Source organism: Ascaphus truei, chromosome 5 (genome assembly GCF_040206685.1).
Source record: "Ascaphus truei isolate aAscTru1 chromosome 5, aAscTru1.hap1, whole genome shotgun sequence".
Taxonomy (NCBI): domain Eukaryota; kingdom Metazoa; phylum Chordata; class Amphibia; order Anura; family Ascaphidae; genus Ascaphus; species Ascaphus truei.
In genome coordinates, this window is record NC_134487.1 from 128,903,832 (window position 1) to 128,931,050 (window position 27,219).

Below are 27,219 nucleotides of genomic sequence, written 5' to 3' on the forward strand. Positions count from 1 at the left end.
AGATGTAGGATTGCAGTTCCTTAATATCCCCAACCTTGACCCACGATATGCAGTCTTTATTCCAGGATTCTAAATCTTTCTTAAGGTCCAGAATAGTTTGGGGGTAATTAGATTTGTAGATGGAGTTGAATGACTTTGTGAGATAAATCCCCAAGTAGGGAAGGAAGTTCACTTGGCAGGAGAAATTGAAGTTCTCCTTTAGGAGTTTCAGCAGCCCCACAGCGAGGTTGATGTTCAGCGATAGTGATTTGGACCGATTTATTTTGAATTCTGAAACGTCACCAAAATGATCTGTTTGGAATACATTTTGGAGTGAGATCAATGGTTTAGAAAGGCTCAATAGAACGTCATCCGCAAAAAGCAAAATGTTATATTCTTTACTCCCCACAGGAGTTCTCGAAATAATAATGTTACTTTTAAGAATGTTGTTTTTATTCTTGGGGGTGACATAGGGAGGGGGAGGTGAGAGAACATCAGCGTCTCTTGATGAGAATGACATTACTGATTGTGACAGGATCGTTCCATACCAGAAGCGTTAGCCAGAAGTCTGACTGTCATACAGAAAACTTTGCAAAGCTGCCAATGGCATTTCCCACAACAAAATGTCTCTACTAATACATTTCAGATTCTTTCATGTGTACACCCAGGCTTAGAAAAGGCAGAATAAAGGCAGAGTGAAGATTTTGATGGAAAAAATAAAGATTACTTTAAAGTTATGACAACGAAGCCGTTAATACTTTACTTCCCCTTCCCTCATAAAACTTCATTTTGATAGACTCCATTCAAGTTTGCTGTGCCTTTCTCTTTTTTACACTGCAATGGTTTGTTCCCTAATGCAGCGGGTCTCAACCTTTAGTGAGTAGGGGCGCCACTGGTGGATTCTCTAAATCTCGGGGCACTCCTGTGATTCAGATTTCATTCGCCCCTTCTCGCTTGCTAGTGCAGTCTCCCACGCACCTATAGCCTCCCCAACACTCTACATTGAGGTAGCGCCCGGGCACTTTTCCATTGTATTGTCCCACACACTTCTAACAGGCCAGCCGCATAGCAGGTATAACCCGCGCTGTATGGAGACACGGAGGCTGCGATCCGCCTCTCCTCTCTTCCGGCCTCGGAGAGGCGGATCGCGGCCTCTCTGTTTCCTGACGGTTCGTGATGTGTCCGCTGAGAAGCTGTTAAAATGTCTATCCCGGGGGCTGCTGCACCCTTGGCAGAGGATTGCAGCACACCTAGAGAATCGCTGCCCTAACACTTTAGCATGTTAGAGATACCTGTATTTAAGGGTTTGGGGAGTGTTAAAAAGTCAAAATATCTTCTTTCTTTTTTTCCTCTGCTGTGATTTCTATTCAGAAATGTAACAAAATAAAAAACTGTAACAAAATACTGAGGTGCATTGACTTGAATGGCAGTTTTCTGAGCATATAGAACCCCCCCCTAAGTGCTAAGTAGTTTAAATAGTGCTTCTATCTCTTCCCTAGGCAGGGGGGGGGGGGGGGGAGTGAGAGATGCACCTTTAATGAATCACTTTATAGCTGTTTGCCACATTTCAGAATGGGAGGTTTACCAACTAATCCAAAAAGTACGTTAAATAACATAAGTCATATTTTAGCCTAAATTATATTCGTCCTTATTCGGCACCACTGAGGCAATTGAGCCACTTGGCATAAAAAAAAGGTTAACTACAATTTTGCTTCAACAAAGCATTGATATTGTGGGAACTAGGACACATTAGATACAATGTTTTTGGGCTACAAGACAGGTGCTGTTTATGAATTAACAGCACCCATCTTGTAGACCAAAAAACATGGTATCTACTGTATCCTGGTTCCCACAATACAAATACTTTGCTGAAGCAAAATAATTATTTAACAATCATTTTGTGCTGGCTCTCTGCTCACTGGACAAAAATCCATATATTTATTTGTGCTAGTGTGGAGTCCACCTGCTGTTGTTTTTAGGGATATGAAGCAACTTCAATTCTGTTGCTGCACCTTGTAGTTACCATATTACAGATACATTTTTTTAACATCTCCCAAAAAAAAGGAAAGAAAAAACCTACTGATCAGATTGTCACATTTTGGAGGAGATTCCCTCTTGTCTTTGTTCTCCCCTAATAATATAATATACGTGTCATTACTGCTGTCACGTAGGTTACAAGATGCAAAGAGCCGGGATCTTTTAGTAAAATTCAGATCGTTTGCAACTATTCCATTTAGTACTATTATCCTTTATATTCCAAAGATAGGGCTGACATATTCCACACACAGCACAATGCGGGGAAAAACAATAACATCAAAATCTATACAAAATAATGCCAAGTGAAGACACCGTGGTATAATAGTTTCCCATAAAATACATATTATCGTTTCCTTTTCGGGGTCTTTCCCCAGCCCCTAAACCCCCATAGCCCCTGAATAGGACATTAGAACCCCAGCCCACTCTCTCGTGCTTGGTTAAAGCGCTTTATAAAATAGAAGCAGCAGTGTGTGGAGAGGCAGACAGGAGACATCACACGCAGCCAGCTCACTAGTACTGTGCATGGGGGTGGGGCGGGGCACACGAGGGGCGGGGAGAAATACACCACTGCTTCACAGACACTTCCCAGAAAGGCTAATTGCTTCGCGAAGTGCAGAGCTTCATCACACAGACACTTACAGTGCATGCAAAGCACAACAGGCTCTAATACACAGGTCCAAAGGAGGTGCCGAAGAGGAACATGATACAAGAAGCCCTCCTCCGAGCTGTAGGCAGAAGCTCAGCACCGCTTGTCATCCAACCTGCCCCATTGCAAAGCGGGCTCTGACTTTTCCCAGGGGTCGGGTCATAGACCATCTCGTTAACTCCAATGCTGATGGCTATTTAACCTGGCAAGGTTTCTAAAATCCCGTTCATTTGTTGCTGGAACTATTTGAACCTACTTTGTTCTTGCACCTGGAGACTGGAAATCCAGGTCAGCGTGGCCAGACTCTAACCAACGTCCAGCTGGGTCCTCTAACCCCTCTGAAAAAAAAACCTCCAGATTTTGGCTTGCCATCTTGATCTCCCTCCAGCTTCTCATGGGCTCAGAAGGTTTTGGGCTTGTGATGCTTGAAGCGATGCCTTGGGAGTGACAGCTGAAAACATCCAACCTGAAGCTGAGGATAAGGATGCTTGGAGCTAGCTGTGTTGTGTAGGAGGCTTGGCTGGTTCTTTCCAACATGAGGTCCTTGGGGATCGTCCTGCTCATCGCAGGGGCTGGTAAATGTCTACCTTAAATAATTAGCCATAGCCAAGATACATAGCGTTAGACTGCTGCACGCAAACTTAATATGTACAACATGAACCTTTTTGTTGATGGGATGGACCAAAAGTAAATGTTCCTCTTGAAGAACAGGACAATCTGGAATAGCAAATGATGCAATTACCCGGGTGGGATATAGAGAAATATGAGATATATTTTAACCTTCTAAGAGGGTTGATGTAAATCTTACCTTCTGAGATATAGGAATATCCTAGATGTTGAGGCACCGCCAGCACTGAAGGGGACTAGAACCGGGCTAGACAGTTTAGGTGTCGCCACATCTTTGCCCAACTATTTGTTGATTTGCTTGGAACGGGATTTCCAGTAATCCGATTTATACTGGGGAAAACTGGATACTTTACATGCTGTAATATTTCTTATTTGAATCACAAGGAAATTCTTCCTAGATTGTCACTTAGCTAGAGCGTACATCAAGACCCTTATGGGTCCAAGTCAGCGTGTGTGTCTGTGTGTACACAAAATTACAATTACGCCTTTAAACACTTCTAGTGCCCCCAAAAGCAACGTTGGTAATTATATGCTATGATGCAAATAGAGATCCTTCAGGGTATTAACTGAGGATATCCTCAGTGTATCTTATTGCACTAACACGGGTTACAGTTGAAGTGAGTATAAGTTCACTATTTTTTAAGGAATGCCTTGATCTTCATTTGGTGTATGTTCTGATACCTGTTGTTGTGCATTTTGGTCACCCAGCACATTGGTTGCTTTTTGCAATCACATATTGCAGGGGTAGCCAACTCCAGCCCTCAAGGGCTAACAGGTCAGGTTTTCAGGCTATTCCTGCTTCAGCACAGGGACTACGCCCCCTGTGCTGAAGCAGGGATATTCTGAAAACCTGACCTATTTGGTGGCCCTTGAGGACTGGAATTGGCCACCGCTGACATATTGGTTGATTAAAAGGGAGTGTGTGGTCACAGCTATGCAATCCTAGTCGAATTTGGCAGTGCTCTTTGTACTAAGTCCCGGTCTGATTCTCCCAAGGGCTCGTTCCAAAAGATGCTCAAGATTCCATGGAACCCCATAGATAGAATGCTCTCGGTTACTCCATGGAACCCCATAGATAGAATGCTCTCGGTTACTCCATGAAACCCCATAGGTGGAATGTTCTCGGTTACTCTGTTGTTGAGATGACAATGTGGGGAGCATGCTGCCTTCCCCGGGCCAATGTTTGGTTATGGATTGACAGACCACATTAACCCCTTCAGTGTCAGAGGTCCAAGCAATGTATTTTTTTTAGTGAGCAACGAATTAAGACCCCCGGGACACTCAGAGTTAAGGATCTGGGTCTTACTCACTGGATTACAAGGAAAGTGAGTATACAATGTATGCCATTACATCACAAATCATTGCACATTAACCCGTGGCTGGCTGCAATCCTGTAAATTGAAAATAGTACAAAGAGTAATTTCCCAAGTGGTGCAATTAATGACTAATGGGGGGGAGGAGGGGGTCACTAATGTGGGGGTTTAAAAAAAACCCAAACCTTTTATTTACTCTTTTAGGAGTTTTCACCCCATTTTTCTTTGCTAGTTGGTTTGTGGCATTATATGGACGATAAACACTGAAATAGTTGGTACAAAGAGAAAACATTTAGTTAAAAAGCTTACATGAAGAGGATGTTTGTTATTAACTATTTAGTAACTGGGTAGGTTTGCCGGACAAGGCAGAATAATGCTCTTTCTGTAACGCAAACAAGGGGATGTGTGTCAAATCTAATGCTAGAAACAAAGAAGTCCAGAGCAACATCCAATGTGACAAAAATACACAGTGAAATACCTATATATCTCTTGAAAAAAAGGGTCATTTAGTTAACCCTTTGGCCAAAGCGTATAATCCTGCGAGCCACTTTCTAATGCTGACAGCTTTTCCTTTGCACTGTAGCAGTCAGTATACCTTTTAGGATAAATATGTCCAGGTTGTAATAAAAAGAGGCTGCAGCAGCTTTGGGGTGACCTCGGAGTATAGGGGCTTTTTAAATATAAAACAACTGGCAATGAAGTCCTGAGTGCAGCACTTTATACATAGTAATTGCCATTGCTGACGGTAATCGCAGTAAATGCACGTTATCGGTAGCAGAGTGTAGCACCGGAGAGAGAAGGGGGATGTTTCACTCCATTAAAAGGATGAGCTCTATCATTTGTGTTTGGCTACAAAAAAAGTTAGGTGCAATCCTGCCGATTTGTCTTCAAATAAGCCCCGGGGAATCTTAGGACCCTGTTTGCATTTGTGTAATCCCTCCCCCCTCAAATCATAGAAGGCCAATGTAATCGATTAAACAGCAAAACCATATGTTCTGAACATGGCAGCCATTTTATATGGCCCCATAACAAATCCAAGGGGATATCAAGTGCTATAGCGTGAAAGGAAAGACTCACTGTAGGCAGCAGAACAAAGACTTGTTAAAAGGCACCGTGAGCAATGGATTACCAAGTATCATTGATTATTTCTGAGGCGTGGTTTCAAAATAGGGCGATTGAGCTAATAGAAAAGCGCCGCTTTGCATGTCCCTCTGGCAGCAAAAGGTTTAATGAGGAATTCATGGGACGTGGAACAGGTGGCTTAAAATGAGACGAAGCGGAGACAACAAGAGGTGCAGGCGTGCCAGGCGCACCGCCCGACTACACGTACCATTCACATCTCTGGAGATGTCTGCTATTAATATTTGATTCCATTATGTTTTCTTATACTGCTGAATCTTGTGCACCTCCTAGTGGGATATTTCTGGATTAAAAGTAATCGGAGGAATGCAAAAAAAAAATAAAGTGCAGTATTGTATGTAGGAAAATAGGAGAGAAATAGCCACGCAGCAGCATCCCGTCAAAATTGAAGACGAGGGTGACCAAATTGTTCAAGAAATACTTGGTTTATTGAAACATGTAGTACTGTACATAGGAAAATGACCAACTGTACATGTTTTGCACTACGCGCTTGTTCACGGTCTCACAGTGCACAAACATGTAGTGCAAAATATGTAGGTGGTTTCCCTATGTACAGTACTACATGTTTCAATAAACCAGGTATTTTTTGAACATTGTGGTTACCCTCTTCTACAATTTTGACGGGATGGTGCTGCATGGCTATTTCTCTCTTATTTTCCTGCATCTACTCAGCGGGAGTATTCCTGCCTTCAGTTTAATCCTCAGAACACCGTTCCCACGGAAGAGGTGAGTAAAAGATTGCTCCTTTTTGGCATATTTATGCATTAACCCAAGAGAAGGGGGAAAGCTGCATGTGCAAAGGTTTAGGCTGCGTCCATGCTAGCGCTGAGCGCGCAGCACTTGTCGAGTTTAGTTTCTGCAATTTAAATTGTCCTGTCCCCGCTCACGCGGTGCGCGGAAACGCTTGCTCTCCCAAGCTTGGCGCGACAAAAAAAAAGAGAGTTTGACGCACGCTCAACATGCCCCCAATGTTCCCCGCGTGCGCTTGCAAAATACACAGGACACCCGGCGCTCATGCTTGGAGAGCTGTTGATGTCACAGCTCTCAAGTGTCAGCGCGGTCAGCGTCAGCGGAGAAAACTTGTGCACCTTTATATCAAATGCTTGGTATTATCTGTTTGTTCAAACATTCTAATCAGGTGCTATCTCCAATTTAACCAGCCCCTTTTTTCACTGTGATGATTACATACTAAAGGAATACTTCATCCATTTATTGGCTTAAGGAGATTTATTAGATATATGGTGTTTAAGCATTTTTTGGAGCCCCAGGTAGCCTTTTCCGGACTGTTATCTACACAGTATTGTATATTTTTATTTATATAGCGCCATTTATGTGCATAGCGCTTCACAGCAGTGATACACGCGACATAATAATATAACACAGTGGGAATAAGCGCTTCAGACATGACAGTAACAATAGGAAGGGGTCCCTGCCCTGAAGAGCTTACAATCTAAGTGGTAAGTAGGGAGAACTTACAGAGATAGTAGGAGGGTTTTGTGGTAAGAGCGTCTGCAAGGGGCCAAGATCAGTGTATATGAGATGTGTAGCATCAGCCAGCGGAACTACCCAGATGCTTCATTAAAGAGGTGCGTTTTTAGATAGTTCTTAAAGGTGGAGAGAGAGGGTGCCAGTCAGATATTGAAGGGAAGGGCATTCCTGACGTGTGGGGCAGTTTTTAGAAAGGTTTAAGGCGGGAGAGGGCTTTAGATACAAAAGGGGTAGACAGAAGATATCCTTGAGCAGAACGCAAGGGGGAGCAGGGATGTAGCGAGAAATTAGGGCTGAGATGTAAGGAGGAGCAGGAGAGTGTAACGCTTTAAAAGTGAGGAGAAGAATTTGTGATTAGATAGGAAGCCAGGAGAGAGATTTCAGCAGGAGAGACGCTGAGAGAGATTTAGGAAAGAGTAAAGTGATTCTAGCAGCAGCATTAAGAATAGATTGTAGGGGAGACAGGTGAGAGGCAGGAAGGTCGGACAGCAGGAGGTTACAGTAGTCGGGACGGGAGAGAATGAGGGTCTGCTTTAGAGGTAACTTTGCAACACAGCGTATAACACCAGTGTAACGGAAGCAGATTCGTTTGAAGAAATTAGATTGTAACATCTTCTGTATAGAGAATCTTTTTTTCACATTGTTTGCATTTACAAACTTATACAGTTGTGTACACTAGTAACTGCCAAGTGAAATCGCACTTCCCAAAACACTTTCTAGTGTTCAGGATACATCATTATGTATCGTTAATGCATTTTTATAAATAGTAATTCTATTGCATGCTGTAAATAGTAGAATTCATAGAACAGAACTGAAGACCATCATCGAAATCCGAATCCATTATACTAGTCTTCGTAAAAGGGCTTTAGGGACAAGGGGTGTCATAATATCCTATAGGCGTGTACGGCAGGAAAATATTTAGGGCAAATTAGAAATCTGCCTGCGTATTTCAAATTAAAAGAAAGAAATCGGTAAAATGTTTACTAAACGCAGCGATTGCACGGAAAACCACGATGTAAAGGAATTAAGGTTGTCACGTGGATTCCTAAAATCGGCTCAGAGTGGCCTTTTGCAAAAACATTTGAGGACTGCGACATTACGCTGATGTTCAAGAGCATAGAGGGGATGGCCAACTCCCGACCTTAAGGGCCACCAACAGGCCAGGTTTTCAGTCTATCCCTGCTACAGCAAAGGTGGCTCAATCAGTGGCTCAGTCAGAATGACTGTGCTGAAGTGGGGATGTCCTGAAACCTGACCTGTTGCTGGACCTACAGGGCAGGATTTGGCCGCCCCTGGCATAGAAGGTAAGCTACACGCAGAGTTGGTGCGAGTGGCACCGGTAACATACTTCCATGTGCACATCAGTCGTGGGGATCTCTCACTTTAGATGCCAACTTCTTTCCCCCTCCTAATGTATCTCTCTGATCTGCTGCACAATTACTCAATGGTTTTATTATTATTATTATTATTAGACTTTCCATTACAGTAACAATTCAGAAGCGAATGTAAAAAAGAAAACAAAAAGAAATGTAGTGCTGTGATTTATGGCACAAATCTCACACCCACTGACTTCAGAACGCCGAGTAATCTCCATGTGTTTATAGCTCAGAACGTTTGGTTGCGATGTATTGGATATAAATACTGTATTCATTATAATATTGATCCCCAAGTTCCACCAACAGGCCAAGGTGACATGTACTTAAGCATTACTTATATCAGTAATAATAAAAGAGGCTAATTGGTGAATTAATTTTTAATTAGTCAGAACCTGGTCTGTTGGTTGCTCTTGAGGACTGTATTCAAGGAGCATTATAAGAGGGTAGAAAACATTTGTTATTATTATGGATCTGTCTTTTAAGTTGCCTCTAAAGCACAGGTGCTCAACTCTAGTCCTCAAGCCCCCCCAACAGGTCAGGTGTTCAGGATATCCCTGCTTCAGTACAGGTGGCTCAATCAGTCCCAGCTTGAGCACAGGTGGCTCAATCAGTCACCGCTTCAGCACAGGTGGCTCAATCACAGGCTCAGTTTTTGACTGAGCCCCTGATTGAGCCACCTGTGCTGAAGCTGGGATATCCTGAAAACCTGACCTGTTGGTGTGGCTTGAGGACTGGAGTTGAGCCCCCCTGCCCTAAAGCATCAAACGTTTTACTGCCTTTTACCTGCTGTCCGGCAGCTCATCCCTGCAGCGCCATGTGACGTCACGTTCCCATGGCAACACGTTGTCATTTGCCATAACGCCGCATTGTCATGGCGACGCGTCAGGAGAAGCATTCTCCACTGGCAATCAATGTAAATGTTGTGGGGAAGAGTGCGGGGCCTCTGTATGCGCGGCAATCCCCTTAGGCCTGGGACATGGTGCAGGGAGCGGCGCTGGGCAGCGCTGACGCTCACCTGCTCACGCAGGAGATTTTTCTTGTCCCTGCATGAGTATCAGCGAGCGCGCTTGTGTGCCGGGCTGGGCTAGGGCGTCACGGCGCCGACGTCACGGACTGCCATTGGCTTCTGGCAGTCACGTGACCGGCCCTGCGCTTGCATGAGCGGCAAAATGTAAACTTGCCTGTCTCCTGCATTTCCACACGCCTCCGCACGCCTGCGGAAGCGCCGTCTAAAGCCGCGCTGATAGGGATAATGTTTCCCCTCAGCACGGTCTTTTTGACCATGTCCGAGGCCTTAGAAAATGTTACGTACCTCCCCCGCCCACCCGTTTGCGCACCCTTTCTCTAAGGGAACTATGGAGGGTGGAAAGCCCAAGAATCACAATTTTGTAAGGTCAATGAGTGCTGAAGTTTTAATATAATGAGGTGTTTTACTACCCGATATGCAGTCACTGTGCTGCATTTATTATAGCATTGTCAAAATAATCTTTTGTGAAGAATGTAACCATCTAAATAACCTTCAACATATGTAACTGTGCTAAAAACAAAGATTGGCCTGCGTCTGTTTCTCTGGAAATGAATTACAAATCGACTTCTTGTGGGAGTATTCGTCAATCAAGTTATTAGAGCCACTGACTGAGCCATCTGCGCTGAAGCAGGGATATCCTTAAAACTTGACCTGTTGGCGGCCCTTGAGGACTGGAGTTGGCCGCCCCTGCTCTAGTTCTTGAGGTCCCTCACAGAGGAAGGTGCTACCGGTTTCTTTCTGGTTGTTTAAAGCCGTATGCGGTGCGGGCCAATCAGAAATTGAGATGGATGATGTTGTGGCTTCCATTGGGCCTCATAACGCAAAATATTTCATCTCCATTTTGTTTCTCCTGGAGTGGATGCTTCTGGCGGGTATCTCGGGAATCAGGGAGTCCTTGGAGCTGAAATAACACAGCTCAGCTCTGTAGAGAGGGCCACCGATAGGGGGGGGAGAGCCGGGACACGTGGCCCGATGGCTGTGGGGGGTCTTGCCGGCCGGCACTGGAAGTTGCAACTTTTGTGTCCAGCTGCCGAGCCTCTGGTTGCCGCCGCCTGCTCTCCCTAGCTGCTGCCGCCTCTTCCCACACCGGACCTGCCTCTATCTCCTGCCGAGCTTTCGGTGCGCACAGTTGCCGGAGAGACAGGCCTGGCATGGGAAGACGCGGAAACCGCTGGGAAGAGCCGGGGTCCGGCGGCAACCAGAGGTAAGTGTGTGTGTGTCTATGTGGGGGGATTGTATTTTGTGTGTGGGGGGGGGAGTACTGTATTTTGGATGTGGGGGGGGGGTATTGTGTGGGGATAGGGGGTAATTAAGGTATAGAAGAGGGGGGTAGAGAAATTCATGGGGAGAGGAGGAGGTGCGAGAGAGGAGGCTAGAGAACGGGGCTCGTGAGGGGGGCTTGCAAGGCCTCCGATGTGGGGAGTAGGGGGCCCTGGTCAATACTCCAGTGTTGGGCCCCGGGAAATCGGTCTGCGGCCCTGTCCGTAGATACCCTGCTTCCCACCCAAGTTTTAAAAAAAACTGCGCAGAAGGAACTTCCCCTTTAAACACGTTTCTAAAAGCCCAGCGAGCAATCAGTGTCAGAATTGCAATAATTAAAACACTCAACTTTGATTCCCCCCCCCCCCCACAGCTTTCAGGGAAAGACAAACAGGAGTGCACAGACAGATCTCTGAAAGGCCATGCCACGTGGCCGTACATTTTGGTAGCCCCAACAAAAATAAAAACCAATAAGCAGTAGAGATCAAATCTCAAATTGGCGAGTAACATGTGAAAACATGATTTTCCAAGTAGCCGGGGCTGCCCCTTTAACAAGCTTCTCACAGTTGATGCAGCTGCCGTGAAAAAGTAAATAAATAAAGAAATTGCTGCTGTCGAAGTAGACTTTACTTTGTTTTAGTGCAAATAAAACACAGTGTATTGTGTCAACCTGCCAATCGTGCACAGCTTTTGCCGGGCGAGCCATATAACAGAATATTCACAGTGCAAATGTGGGCAACAAGAAACGAACTCTAATCTGTTACTCAAAGGGCCCTATCAGCAAAGGTCACTTTCCCCCAAGTACACGACAAGTATGCACAGCGCGCAGATCACAGGTTATAAATTAACCCTATTGTTTTCCTGATAAGGGCAGTTTAACCAATATGTTCTAACGCTAACAGCCGATTCGTGTTTAAGTAAACGAAAGCGTCTCCATCTGGAGTGATGGTGCTGAATGATCCTCCCATCTGGCCCTGTGCGCAGGAGGCCCGGTGTGAGATAGGAATATCGCAGAAAGGACCACAGTTCAAGTAACATAAGGCTGCAGCAGAGAACGTGGCAGGTGCGTGTCAACCTATCACGTAGCACATAGCTATTAGGCAAAGGTGACGTCCTCCTGGCTCGCAACTTCCAGTCTTAAAATAGTGATATCTCATAAACCATACATACGTTTGAAAGCACTCTTCATCGTTACAATCACCTTATTGTTTTAATTACATTTTTATTGCAAGTTTGATGCAATAACAATGAACTAAACAGAGAAAAAAAAGTATGGGTGATGTTAGTTTAAACAAGGTTATGAAAGAGATGGAAACAAAGCTTTGAAATATAATTGAGTCCTTGAGTACGTATCTTAGCAAAGTATCTGTTCTTTCTCCTGTGGTTTGTTTAACAGGAGATTTATGCTTTCTCACAGCACATGACCTTGTTGTACAGGAGCCACAGAAGGGTATAAGATAGTTGCAAGAAACGAATCGGGCCTGAACTATAGTATTTGGATCTTTGAGCATTTGCACAGATTGCTTATTACGTACTACGCCCTCTTTTTAATAACTCTGACTTCCCTGACTGAGGTCCCATTAAAGCCCCAGGAGATTACTGTATCAATGCTGAGAATTAGTTAGACCAGGGGTGCTTAACTGCAGTCCTCAAGCCCCCATAACAGGTCAGTTTTTCAAGCTATCCCAGCTTCAGCACAGGTGGCTCAATTAGTCTTCGACTGAGCCTCTGATTGAGTCCCCTGTGCTGAAGCTGGGATATCCTGAAAGCCCCCCCAACAGGAGTTGAGCACCCCTGAGTTCGACTAACGTCCCTGTGAGCGAGAATGGACAGGTCTGCGTGAATCCAGTCCTCTGTTTCTTACGTGTGAGTAGTGACTTTGCTTCTCTTTTGTTACAGTTGGCTTTTTGTCTGCTCTGGCGCCCGTACTAACTGACTGCATAGAAGCAGAGCAGCATTGCTTGGAAGATTCCCTGTGTAATTCCAGTTACCGCATCTTCGAGCATTGCTCCCATGGAGCTACGCTGGGGCAAGTGGACGAGTCTGAGTGCCGGGAGGCTGCCCTGGGTCTACAGCACAGCTCCCTACTGCACTGCAAGTGTCAGCGTCGTATGAGAAGAGAGGAGCACTGCCTGAAGATATACTGGACTGTCCATCCTGTCTATGTACAGGGTGAGCTTTGTGTTACTGTGTTGTGTTTCGCCATCTTAATACAGCCCCGACACCTTTCTTCCCTTCACAAGAAATAAAGCTTAAAATAACCCCAATAAATATACCTTTGCCAGGTCTGCTGTCTCGGTTTTGTGACGGAACCAGCCACTGCTGAGCACTGGTCTAGAGTCCCAAACACTTCCCTCATTAACGTTGTGTGGAGGTGGTAATTAGGACCAGGAATGAGGTTCAGAATTGAAGGTCCTGATAAAGTTCTTCTCATGAAATGGCGACACCGCATTGAAATGTATAGTCATTCTCTGCTTGTCTCTACATTGCAGCATGTTGATTTTCAGAAGGTCAGAAAATTGAAGCGCTAACTAATACAAGTACTGTAGGTGATTCCTTTTTTTATATTTTTATCACCTGCAACATAAATAGTTTATATACTGTCACTTAAGAAGGTGAGCGGGAGAGTTGTCACATAAACTATTTCGTTTTTGGGGGATTGCTTAAATGATGATTTCTGCCCTAAAGACAACGTTTTACAAGATCACTTGTTCCCCCTCCTGCAGGAATGAATGTCAGTGGGCTCATCATATCACTGTGTGGGCCCCTTTTTTAGTGCCCTGGCTTTGCTTAAAATAAAACAATACGTGTAAAAGTGGAAAGAGGGGCGTGGAGGGGAACTGCAGAAGAAAAATAAATGGTCACCTACAGAGGAGGGACCCACAAATTCTATTTTCATCACAGCTAAAGTAAATGCTACACTGGTGCCTATAAAACTGGGAGCTATGCTCAGTGATAGCTCTTTCCTTTGCTGGGTGGATTGTTAGATATAGGCACCACAGCACATTTTGTGGAATAATCCTAGAATTCAACTTTCCTGGCTTTTGATTCAGTCTCAAATCCATCAAACTATTGCCTATGACTGAGCCTTGAATCCCTGTACAGATCTCCTAGGCCTTCCAACCCAGTGGTTTATAACACCCAAGAAATATTTGGCACCACGTGCTTATATACTATACAGTAGCTGCTGGCTGTAGTACAGCTAATGCCTGGAAGAGAACATAAACTACTTATAGAGATAGAAAAGACTAGAGTAGACTAAGGGTTGCTGATTTACAAGGACAAATCAAGTCATTTTCAGTTCAAAATTCCCATAGATTTCAATGGGGAATTTTGGATGAACACCGTGCCATTTTGTTAAATTTAGAATAAGGCAAAGATCTTGTTTCACAACCCCAAATGCTTTTTTACAGGCTTGGAACTGCAGTTCCCCCCCGGATCTGAACTGCCCTATTTTCAGCTCTAGGACGCCCCCACCCCCGTTCCTGAGATACCTACTAGTAAAGTTGCCTGTACAGGCAGTCCTCGGTTATCCGACACAATGCGTTACTCAAAATGGCGTTGTAAAGCGAAACGTCTTAAAGCGAAACACGTTTTCCCATAGGAACACTGTTTAAATGAAAGGTTCTGTTCCTGAAGGCATTTTTAACACTAAAATACACTAAATATTTTATGCAGGCAATAAGATACGCAGCACACACATAAATTATATAGTGTATGTACTGTATTTTGTATGTGTGTATATATATATATATATATATATATATATATATATATATATATAATATAACATAAAATATAATAATATAATATACAAACAACTTTGCAAAGCGTTGTAAGAGCGTTGGATAAGTTGTTTTGGCTTTGTAAAAATAACATAGGTATGCATTGCATAGCGTTGGATAAGCCATTCGTTGTAAAGCGAAGCGTTGTAAAACGAGGACTGCCTGTATTCCTTCCTGGTTTCGTGTGGGGGTTAAATGGCTGTCTAATTGTAAGCCTCAACCAATGATGTTGCAGCTTCCTATTGGCCTGTGGTTTAGCAACCATTTTGTTTCCCCTGGAGGGAAATTTAAATACAGTAAATATATTTGGAATTGTGGACTCATTTAGGCTGAAAATATCCTCACGTTTCTGTCCCCTAAAAGGGAGGTAAAAAAAAAAAACGTAGGGGTATTGCCACTTTAAGGCGACTCTTTGTCTAAAAACCTGTTACTCCTTCGTCCGGCATATGATGCAGCCATCTTTAGTTTGTGATGTATTCGGTGACACTGGACATGTCAGAGACTGCGATTTCTGTCTGACTAAATGTTACACGTATAAGTAATGATTTATATTGTACATCAGCCACTTTATAATCCTAACTTCAGAAATATGTCATGAATGCAAAATGGCTTCTTCCGGACTCCGTGTAAAATAATGATTTTCTGCAAGATATAAAGAAATCTATATCCTGTATATTTCATGTTGTTTCTGTGTTTTCTACGTACAGGTTACCTGGACTTGGATATATCTCCTTATGAAGACGAGGCGCTTGAACTACTGGGCACTACTGACTACACTCGTCTGGCTGCATTGGTTTCTGGTAAGAATCCTACCTGTTGGTGAAGCTGCAGTTTGGGGTAATATGTGTATTTAGCAAAGATTTCCCCTCCCTACTCCAAAATAGGAGATGACTTCAACACATGGCAAACCTCACGTCGGTATTCTTGGCAGGATGAGGCATAACAAATCCTAGACATTCAATTATGTCCTCGTAACTTTGAACACATTTTGCGACCCTTCTCTGCTCATCTCAAGAAGCTATACAACAAGCGACAGAGAAGCCCAATGCTACATCCAATATGACAAACATACATAGTAAAATACTTATATATTCTCTTGAAAAAGGGTCGTTTAGTTTAATCCTAATAGAGGTATATTAGTATATTATCTGGTAGTGTTAGGACCTGTGAACAGGGTCTGCCTTGTCGTGGCTCACAGGCTTACAATGCTTTGACCAAAGGGTTAAACTAAATTACCCTTTTTCCAGAGAATTTATAAGTATTTTACTGTGTATTTTTGTCACATTGGATGTAGCATTGGGCTTCTCTGTCGCTTGTTGTATAAATTTGCCACACTCAGTAGCTCTCCTTTTTGACACTTATATACATATATATTTTGTGTGGGCTCAAAGGTTCACAAAAAGAGCTTGCTGGGGCTCTGTGTGTTTGTCATCTCAAGAAGCTTCCAGAAAGATACTAACGTTACATCTGTAAGATATAATCTAACTATGGCTGACCTTGTCATCTCAAAAGAGAAATTAACGGGCATGTACAGCATATCCGGCAGAGCAATGCATGTAGGGCCCCAAACAAAGGGGTTAAGTATTTGAGTTAATGCTTTTCTATTGATTAGGCCATTGTGCAATCTTCAAATACATGGTGTAATACAAATAGATGTGTCACAAAGATGGTATATGGGGATGCTGGTGAATAATATACAATTTAATCAAATACTCATAGTTGCTCAAGGTCCACTATTGACAAGGGTAATTCATTATGCATATCACTGAAGAAGAGGAAAAGCCGTGTAGTTTGAGCTCTGGACTCTGAAATGGGAGGCCCAGAATCAGAATCAATTTCAGTGAAACTGCTGTGTGTCACTGGGAGAGTTATTCCCTGGTGCCTGCATTAAATATGAAACTGTAAGGTAGTAGGGCAGGGCCGGCCAGTAAATGTAGCTTGCCTAGATGTTACTGACACGTTTGACAAACGGAACACTGACAAATAAGTTGCAATGTGTGGGATTCTAAGATACTGTTTGAAGGATGAAAGGTGGCAGAGTTGTTACATGGAATCTCCTCAGAAGAAGGGAGGGTGACCAAGTTGAGTACCTAAGGGATCTGTGGTGGGACCGGTGCTCTTTTAAGTATTCATGACATTGCAGATATTATTATTATTATTTTTACAAATAACACAGAGATCTGAAACGGGGTTAACAAAATGATTAATAATTTACACAAACTAGAGGATTTGGCAAGAGTGTGGCAACTACAATTCAATGCAAAATCATGCCACAAAAAAAGCCCTAAAGGAGAAAGCAGGAGCAATGTCAACCACCACAGAGAATAGAGGCTTGTCAAATCATTATTTCAGATGCCATAGAAGTATGCAAGCAATGAGGAAAGCCAGGACGATGCTGGGTTTTATAGGGACAAGTATTGGCAGCACAGGAAATAATTGATAATGTCACTTTGTAGATCATTAATAAGAACTCAACTGTGTTCAGTTCTCAATGTCAGAGATAGATACTCTTTTCTATTAGCAATAACTAGTCAATTGCGAGTCCACTAGAGCAGGGGTGCGCAAACGGGGGGAGCGCGGCGCTTATTTGACACCGCGGGTTATGTGACGCCACATCATCATAGCAATGCGTCGTCTGAGTCAAGGTAAGAGATACTTACATAGGCCTCGCGAAGGAGTGGCTCAGTGAGTAAAGATACTTGACTGACACCGAGATTGTTGCAGGGGAACCTGGTTCAATTCCTGGAGTCGGCTCCTTGTGACCTTGGGCAAGTCACTTTATCTCCCTGTGCCCCAGGCACCAACAAAAAAAACATAGATTGTAAGCACCACGGGGCAGGGACCTGTGTGTGCAAAATGTCTCTGTAAAGCACTGCGTACAACTAGCAGCGCTATTCAAGAACATGCTGTTATTATTATTACCCATCTTGACATTACTTTTACTACTGTAGCTTCCTAGCTCTGGTACGTCCTTTGTTTTACATTCCAAACACCCCACTGAAATATATTGCTACAGACCAAGCGAACATTAGAACACTAGAGTGTAAGGTCTTTTGCAACTAGAAATAACTAATACCAAGCTAAAGCAAACCCTACAATAATAAAGAATAACAGCAGATTATATTATATATATATATATATATATATATATATATATATATATATATATATATATATATATTAATTATGTGCTTAGTTACCTCTCTCCTATCCACACTGGACACCATGCCCACATTTACTGACCTGTGCTCCGCCATAAGATTTCATCTGTGGGCTGTAAGGGATCTTATGGAATAGCACCACTTAGTAAATATGGCACCATATCTCTAGAAGGACATCAATAAATTAGAGATTATTTCATAGAAAAGATACAAAAAATGACCAGGAAACACTAAATAATCTCAATATGCACAGTTTGCAGAAAAGTAGAGAGGGGGATACAATGGAAACTTTCAAACACATCAAGGTATCAACAAGGTACAAGAGGGAAGTATATTTCTGAGAAAGAGAGGTGCTGGTACAAGCGTCCCTAGAAGCTGCAGGATGGAAGGGAGGCAGTCATTGCATATGGTGGTAAATTCGTAGCCTCCCACCAGAGGTGGTATAACGTAATAAAAACATGCTTAGGATAGACTCAAAGCTATCCAATATAGGAAATAAACTAAAGTAATGAGTCAAAGGTTTCACAGCAGCTAGGGAAATGGGCAGTCTAGGTGGGAGAAGTGGTTCTTATTTGCTGTCAATTTGTATATTTCTATTATATGCTCTTTGGAGCAGCGATTATTTAATACAGTGGGTCCCAATCTTTTTTACATTGGGAACCACGGGCTAGAAAGTATTTGTTCTGCAAACCGCTAATACATGTTATTGCCTAATCACCAGATTATTGTTAACAAAACGGTGTGACCGATCCCACACAGTGTAGTGTCCTGAGTTTGGAGTGGTTACACATGCTTAATAGGGCCCCTAACTGCACCTAGCACCATAGATATCAATCACTGCAGGAGCTTCCCAAGTCACGCCCACAACGCCTTACCACTGTGCATACAAAGCATTATGGAGAGCGACTTTGGAAGCTCATGTTCTAATCCAGGGGTTCGCAAAGTGGGGGCACGCGGCTACAGAGGTCCCGCGCTCCCCCCCCCCCCCCAAGGCATTTAAATTAAATGCCGGGGGACCGCGCGAGGCCTCTGCAGCTTCTCCTACCTGATCCTCTGCGACGCATCGCCATGGTAAACCAGTGTCGAATGACTACGCGGGTTCACGTGACGTCACGTTGACATCACATGACCCCGCAACGTCATTAGATGCCGGAGCCGAGCAGGCAGGGGGGCGCGAGCCGGGAGATAAGCAGGCAGGGGGGCGCAGGTTTAAAACTTTGCACACCCCTGTTTTAATCGCCAGCTATACCACCCATGCTAAGGTGCACTTTGGGACCTTGCTTAGTGCCCAATACCCACACAGTCTCAGGAACCCACTATATTGCTTGGGATCCACATTACATATTTTGGGGGGCAAACTCCTTGGGGACACCTAACTCACCCCCTGTTGGAACTCACTCCTATATTATATTATTCTGTTATGCACACTAACAACTATCTTTTAAGATAAATAACATTAGAACTATTTTGATCTTACTTTTCAGACTCAGACCTGTCAATTGACCCAGCTAACGCCTGCTTGAACGTGGCTAATATCTGCAGTTTGAACAAAAAGTGCAGTCGGCATAAGAACTCTTATGTATATCACTGCAGAGACAAACAAAACTCTGATGGCTCGTGCGACCGACGCAAGTGCCATCGATATGTGCGTCATTTCTTTGAAAAGGTCCCCGAGGAGTTTACGAAGCGCCTCCTCTTCTGTCCATGTCAGGAAAGTCACTGCGCAGAGCGCCGGCGCAAAACCATTGTGCCCGAGTGCTCATTTCAGGAGAAGTCCAAGCAAAATTGTCTGCAACTATTTGACTCCTGCATCAAGGATAACATTTGCAAGTGAGTGTTGGAGAAGCCATTTCATCCACTCGCACCAAAGGGAAGCTGGCAACCTGTGGTTCCCAGGGCCTGAAATTATGTACTTCAGGGATTATATAATACAGTAAAATAAACCCAATGTTTGTTGTTAATTTGATGTCAGTTTGTGATGTGTTGGCTGGTTATGTAGAGCAGGGGGGCGCAAACTTTTTTCCCTGCGCCCCCCTGCCGGCGGTCCCCTCACCTCCGCGTCCCTCTCACCCGCGCTCCTGCGTCGGCTCTGGCGTCATGACGTCACATGACCTTGGCTGCGTTGCCATGGCGACGCGTGTGAGAAGCCGCCGGAGCCAAGGTAAGTTAGGTTTACAGAGGCCCTTCAGCTCCCCCGGCACTTCATTTAAGTGCCGTTGGGAAGCGCGCTGGGCCTCTGTAAACCCCATGCCCCCCCCCGCACTCAGTCTCGCGCCCCCAGTTTGCGCACCGCTGATGTCGAGCGTAAAAGGATTTAGTGAGAAGTGATGCATTCCATCTATGATAATGACATTTTGCAAGTACCCCAGAACGTAGTCACTATGTCATAGGCACTAGCACTCTGGGGACTCCATGATGTAGTGACTACGTCATGACCAAAGAGGTTTGTTTTCCCTGCTTAGATTGCATCCTGCGCTGCCATGGAGCGCAGAACGTGATCTGCCCAGCAGTGAAACAGGGGCGGACTCCTCTTCCGGTTGCTGAAAAATGGCCGCCGCTAACCATGTGACTGCTATTGAGTGGAAGGGCAGTGGCACTTGGGTACCGCAACCCCTCAGGCACTGAATGTTGTACCCCCGAACCAAACCTTAAAATTTTACATGCTGCCCAGGTAGCAGGACATTTCCTGCCATTACAAAGTGTCTTACAACAAGAGGATATACCACTTTAAAGTAAGCCCATCACCTTGAACCTTGGCAAGTCCAGCATGTTGAGTTAATATGGTGCCCTATATTCTGCTTTAATAACCCAATAAACCACATGAGTCTTTAACCAGACCTATGGGCCTTATCACAGTGTTTAGAGTTGGTTAGAGGGACCTTGGTGTAGGGGAGTAATTTCTTTTCAGTTACCACTTTCACAAAAGTCACTTGTAGCCCTTCTTCTTTCAGATCACGTTTGGCAGATTTCCAGAAACATTGCCACCTGCTTGACAAAACCCCCAAAGGTTGTCCTGTTGAGCAGCATGGTCCATGCTTGCAGTCCTACATGAGGATGATTGGTAAGATGCCCTCACTCTTCTTTTGTCTGAGCTTATGGAAAACTCTGTAACCTAATATGGGGGAACTTGAGACGTCATAAAAATTGGAACCTCAAAAATAAAATTGAGATTCCATTGATCACATTCTATTTGTACATGTACAATATTTAGATTTTGTGTAAAGGATGATTGACCTTCAAGTCAGTTTCTTCATTACTGGATAAAACCTGATTTTTACATAATTGTTTATAGTATACAATAAAAACGAAACACAAAACACAGTGTGTGGGTGATGTCATCAGATGATGAGCTCAACAGTTAATGATCAACCTTTTGTCTGATTACATCACATCGAGCTAGAAAATCTTCCTAGCTTTCTATTTATAGATAGTGCTGTTATTGATTGTTTAATAAAGCTATTCCAGACACTAAACTGTGCAGACATCACCTGGAATGTCAAAGTACAGTCACACACAGATATATTAAAGGTTTGATCTTTACAAAGTGGGTGTCCACTGTGACACTCCTTCCTGAGCTGATCAAAAATCTCAGAATCTTCATTTCACCCTTATGGTTGTTTTGTTGCCCTAACCACTCAGTGCAATGATGCTAGAGTAAGCAATGCTGCTGGCACAGCTTACAGATATGTCCAAATGGACCAGCACTCTTGAAAACAAGTTTTCTGCAGAGCTTGGAAAAATCATATACTCTGTCAAATTACGAATCCCTCGGTTTAATGTGATTCAATACAGTTTCTCATGGTATAGGTTCTGTAAAATAATGCTCACACCCTCGATTCAACCAGTACAAGTCCTCACAATTCATAGTACAGGTATAAAATACTCAAAACCGTGATTTAATCCCGTTCCTCATAATACAGGTAAAAAAAAAAATCTACCATAATTGCTCACTGATGCTACGTTTCAGGGTCCCCTGGCCCTTCATCAGGCTTGCGCTAGATCTAAATAAGTCACACTTATACAGACCCCGTTGTAGGTGGTCTACCTACTTCCACAATGCACTCTGCCTAACGTCACTATTCGTGTGATTTCTGTAGCAGTCTGTGGACAATTATGAGAGATTTTTCACCTCTATTTTGAGGTACTGTATTGAGCTGTACTAAATCAAGGTAATAAGTATTTTTTTCCCTATACTATGAATTGTGAGGAATTGTACTGAAATGGATTGAATCGAGGATGTAAGCATCTCTTTACTAATACCACGAGGAACTGTATTGCATCACATTCAACCTAGGGATTAGTGATTTAACATATAGAGTATGTGATCTTTTTTTTTTTTTTTAAAGCTCTGAAGAAAACTTTAGGGAGTGCCGGTCCATTTGGACCTTTCAGTATACGTTTATGTACCAGACAGTGAGGGTACAGAGCACCAAAGGATTAAGATCTAGAAAAAACAAAACAGAAGCAGTGGGTGAGTCCTAACTGTTCTTATTTTTGATGCTGGCACAGCTTACTAAATCCGGTTATTAGTTGGGTCTTTGGTATTTTTCTGTGACTTGTTTCAAGAGACGGCTAATACGTGATATGAGAGACAAATCCATGAAGGTCTCTACCTACTGTTTTCTAGCAATCTTGTTGACTTCACCATTATTTAATGACTGCGTTTCTTTGAATAGGTACCACAATGACGCCAAACTACATCAACAACTCTAGTATGGACATGTCACTCTGGTGTACCTGTGAAGGCAGTGGTAACCAGCAAGAAGAATGCAAGAGAATCCTAGGCATGTTCACCAGCAACAGGTGCCTCAGTAAGTTAACGTCAAACTCTCACTCATACATGAATTTATCATGGATTCCTCTAGCATGAACTTCATGGTTACATGACCTTATAACCATTTATTTCTTTTAACTTGTCTTTTTGTAAGTGCATTGTGCCCCGAAGATGTGGGTCAAGTGTCAACGTGCATCAGCACTGACGGTGTTTCAGCAGTAGTGCGGTCTGCTCAGTTACTTTCAGACAAGAAGCTAAGTAGGCAGAACTGGTAAATCAGCCTCATGCATTTCAGTGCTGATTCTGTGCACAGAATGGTGTCACAGGATAACTCAGAAGTACAGTTCCAAACCCTTTCACCTGCTGTATGCGCTATTCAAATTCTGCTACACTGTGAAACTGTATGTCAGTCACGTACAAACAAAACAACCTGTCAGACTATTAGTGTGTGGCCCGTAATAAGCAATGAATCATTGATGAAACCCATGAAAAATTCCCTGTTGTGAGATAGCCACAGGAAATGTCATCCTGTGGATGGACCACTTTCTGTTGGGGCCAATAGCAAGCCCACAACAAATAAGACCAAGGTAATAGAAAGTCATTTACAGTATAATGACCGGGCACCCCGCTTATAGCTTCTGTTTTATCTCCAATCCTTATTGGTGCATTGGGTTGGGGTGTCTTAGTGTAACGGGTGCTCACCACAAACAAGACGGGACTACGAGGCTGAGGTGGGGATGTTAGTGTACACCGACCTCCAGCCGCGAGAGCGCGTCCGGAGTGCAGAGTGATAGTCGTATTGCCGGGTCAGGGTTGGAGAAGTGAGAATAGTTGTGATACTCGCCGTGGTCAGGGGTTGGAGAAGTCGGATGGTCGTAGAGGGTAGCCAGGGTCCAGCGGTAGAGAAGGCAGAGGTCCAGATGCAAGCAGAGGTCGAGGTTTGGAGAAGTCGGGGGTCCAGGTACAAGCCCAGGTCAAAACACAGAGACAAGACAGGATTAAAAATGCAGAAGGCAGCAGGATGCTTGGGATAAGCACTACGTTCAGCAACGAAGAATTATGCTCAGCCAATTTGCCAGAGGGCTGGCTGAGCATGAAAGAGTAGGTGGCCAATGAGCAGCCAGCAAGTAGCTGCCACAAATTAGCATCAACCGCCCACTCGGTATGCAAGCACCAATAGTAGTCAGGAGGCGGAGTGTGCCGCAAGTGCAGGTGATCCTGAGTTAGTGTTGGGTTGGGATTAACCCCTCTCATGATCTTCGTATAGCGACACCTGCGCGTGATTTCCTCCTCGCGTGATGTGTCGGAGGTATCACCCTGCCTAGTAGTGCGGCGCCTGTGAGTAGCTTTCCTGATGTGAAGCGCGTCACCCGTGTCGTCACGGGGCCTGTCGCAGGGGCGCGGCCCAACTCCGATCCTCACACTTGGTTACTGATGGGTTGAATCAATGCAACAGCTGTTTTGGCTAAAAATATTTGTCAAACAAAATGGTGACAGCACTGTCTACAATGTGGGAAACATGGATTGAGGTCCAGTGAAAGTTTATCATGGCTGAGTCTCTCTACCTCCCTGTCCCCGAAGCACACAACATAAATTGTAAGCTCTTTGGAGCATACATCCGTGTTCCATCAACATCATATAAAACATAACCATTGCATAGTTAATCGACATTCATGTATATTATTCAAGAGTTATAACTCTTGACTCACATATCACTTGGGTTGCAAAGTGTGTTCCCCTGTGGTGACTTTTGCTAAAGCTTTTCACTGTTTTTAAGATGTGTGTTTTTCTTGGATATATGGTGTAGCTTTTTTGCCCTAAGGAATCTGTCATTTATAGCTCTCTTTTGTGTTTGTGCATGTGCTGTTTTTCACTTGGCTTGTGATTGTAAATACGGCTCCATGTTTGTGCTGCCAAAGGGTTGCTAAGCCACAAGACACCTTACCGCACCGGAAAATACCTAACAGTCCATTAATTTGAGGTGTATTATGGTGCTATAAAGGCCCATATTTACTAAGCAATGCTAAACCATGGGATACATTGGGCAAAATTTACTAAGAGGTACCAGGCCATAAAAACTTTACATGCCATACAGCACCTGTAAGGACTCGCGTGTAGGGACGGCTTATTTCATGCAGGCCCTCAGTAGTGGCGCTGAGAGCCTGGCCTGATTACAGCACCTGATCTCCCCACGGCCTATAAGAAGGCGCCCTGGTCTAGGACTGTTACCGTGTGGGCAGGTTGTGTCGCTCACCTGCTACTGATTCCTCCTGACTCAGATTCCTGCTATATCAAAAACCTGGTTACGATTCTGGCTCGTCTACTTACTTTCCTGCTTGCTGCCTCTCCTGATCTAGGCTCACCCGACTACTCTGCCTGCCGCCAGCCCTGACCCCTGCATACTCCTCTGCCTACCCGGATCCTTGGGTTCGATTCCAGCTCTCGCCCGATTTAAGGTACTTTATCTGTCTCTCCTCGTGGCTAACCAAGTACCCCTGATAGATTGTGAAGTCAAAAAGAAAAAGGTTTCTAACCCACCTGGAGACGAAATGGCGGACATGCAGGAAATCCGCAACATGCTGCAGTCTCTGCAAGGCAAAGTCGCTACCTTATGGGCAGAAAATGGCGTCCTGCAAGATACCATCCGCCCTCTGCAACATCAGGTGGCTCTAGGAGTGATGGCCGCATGCCTCGCTGGCCCTATCCTGACCGTACCAATGCCTGATAGCTTTGATGAGAAACCGAGCAAGTTTCAGGCCTCCTTCAATCAATCAGTACGAAATTAATTTTAGTTTCCAACAAGCTATCTTTGTGTCAGAGCCAAGATCTGTTTCATCCTAAGCAACCTGAACGGTGATGCCCTGCTGTGAGCCGCTCCACTTCTCGCTCAGAACAGCCGCTCTTGGAGGCACAGTACATATAGACTTTAAGGCACAGTTTAAAAAGCCTTTTGACCTCAGAGCATCCAGCCAGACTGCTGAATATTCTCTCTTCAGACTGCAGCAAGACTCCAACAATTTAGCCACCTACATATTCCGCTTAAAAAATCTGATGGGCGAAACCGTTTGGACCGATAATCCACGTAGGAAGATTGTGGCTTATGCAGTAAGAGTCGTCCGCCCAGAGATTTGCTCCGCGATGATTGATCTTTCTAACCCGATTTGGAGGATCTGTCTCTGTCACTAGTATTTACTCTGGACTTGTGAAGGAGAGGGAGCCGATGTAATCCACCAGATAAGACCGCTACCACGGTTGTGTTTGTCCCCTGGGAGTTCCTCAGTGGCTTCCCACACTCGGCTTCAGGATCTGGAGTAAGTGTCTGTGGTTTAAGAATAGACTTAATATCCCCACCAACTAATTACGTCTACAAGTCCTTCAATGGTACCATCATCTAGCAACGACTGGTCACAAGGGTGTCACAAAGACACTGGAATTTCTCCTTTCACAGGAGACCAGGACAATTACACGGGATCACAATCACCAGACAGAACGAAGGAGTTAAATAAAACAAGTTTATTTTCTCCAGAATGAACAGGAGCAACACAATACAAGGTTTTAGGTTCAAGCTCGCCAAAACGGTGGTTACAGGGGGAATCTTCGCCCGCTAGGTGATGGACGCAACTTCGGTAGGCTTCACCAGGATATCTTCCACACGCCGAGTGTCTCTGGGTACCACGGTACCGTAGGGATGCTAGTTGCATCCTAGCAAGTTTAAAAGTCCCGCTTGTCATTGCCACCAAGCCTTGTTCTGGATCTGTGCATATCTAGCAAAAACCTCGGAGTAACACACCAACTGTCTCCAAGACTGAATTTGAATCTAATCTAACTGTGATCGGCAGGGTTTTACATAGAGACTGAGAAACTATCTAAAAGCATGCTACATGCTGGCCAATCACAGCATGGATGCTATGTCGACCAATCACAGAGCGGGGGATCGTCTGTGGTGGGCCAATCAGTACCATGGGAGGTGACTGCTTTAGGACAGCCCATAGCGGTGGGCTTAAGGTGAGTGGTAAATTCAAACAGTTGGGGCCAGGCCCCCATGCCTCAGTATCTAGTTTCAGCCTGACCCCTCCTGCAGAGATAGATGCCTCAGTCTGGGATGAACAATTGCTCTGCTTTCGGAGTGACTGTTCCCCAGGCCTGAGTCACCACCCCTTCCCAGTTCTCCAGTGTCCCAAGCACTTCACCCAGCCCACATTTATATAGCAGGCCCAGATTCCTTTGTGTGCTGACTGGCTAAGTGAAGTACCTGTCCAGCACACAAAGGAGTCATTCAAATACATTATATTATATGTGTATGGAGGAATAAACTGCTACAGGGGCACACACTGTCACACAAGTCAGCCATTTTGGTTGCAATAAGATGGTCTCTTTAAGCCATTAACTTGGTACCCATCTTGACTGGTAGGGGCACTGGCCGGGCTTAACCTAGCCAGGTTTTCCCTTCAGTCATAGCTCTAAAGGTGTCTTTGGTGGCCACATCTCCTCCAGGACACGATTCGATTTAATTGTTCATGTGAGACTTGTCCGCGAATTAAACAAACACGACAATGTCCAGCAAGACTATTACACCCTATTGATTGTCCTGCTCAACCTTTGACCT

The 27,219-nt window shown here is 44.3% G+C and overlaps 1 protein-coding gene across 1 annotated transcript in view; it reads left to right on the plus strand.

Annotated features, from left to right (window-relative positions):
* Positions 1–2,574: 2,574 nt before the first annotated feature.
* The window catches only part of GFRA3 (GDNF family receptor alpha 3), a 30,765-nt gene continuing 6,120 nt past the window's right edge, over positions 2,575–27,219 (plus strand). Inside the window, exons 1-6 of the mRNA XM_075600742.1 lie at positions 2,575–3,237; positions 12,793–13,065; positions 15,386–15,478; positions 19,324–19,669; positions 20,791–20,900; positions 22,516–22,650. Coding sequence (XP_075456857.1) covers positions 3,198–3,237; positions 12,793–13,065; positions 15,386–15,478; positions 19,324–19,669; positions 20,791–20,900; positions 22,516–22,650 — 997 coding nt within the window. The 5' untranslated portion in view covers positions 2,575–3,197. The remainder of the gene's footprint in view (positions 3,238–12,792; positions 13,066–15,385; positions 15,479–19,323; positions 19,670–20,790; positions 20,901–22,515; positions 22,651–27,219) is intronic.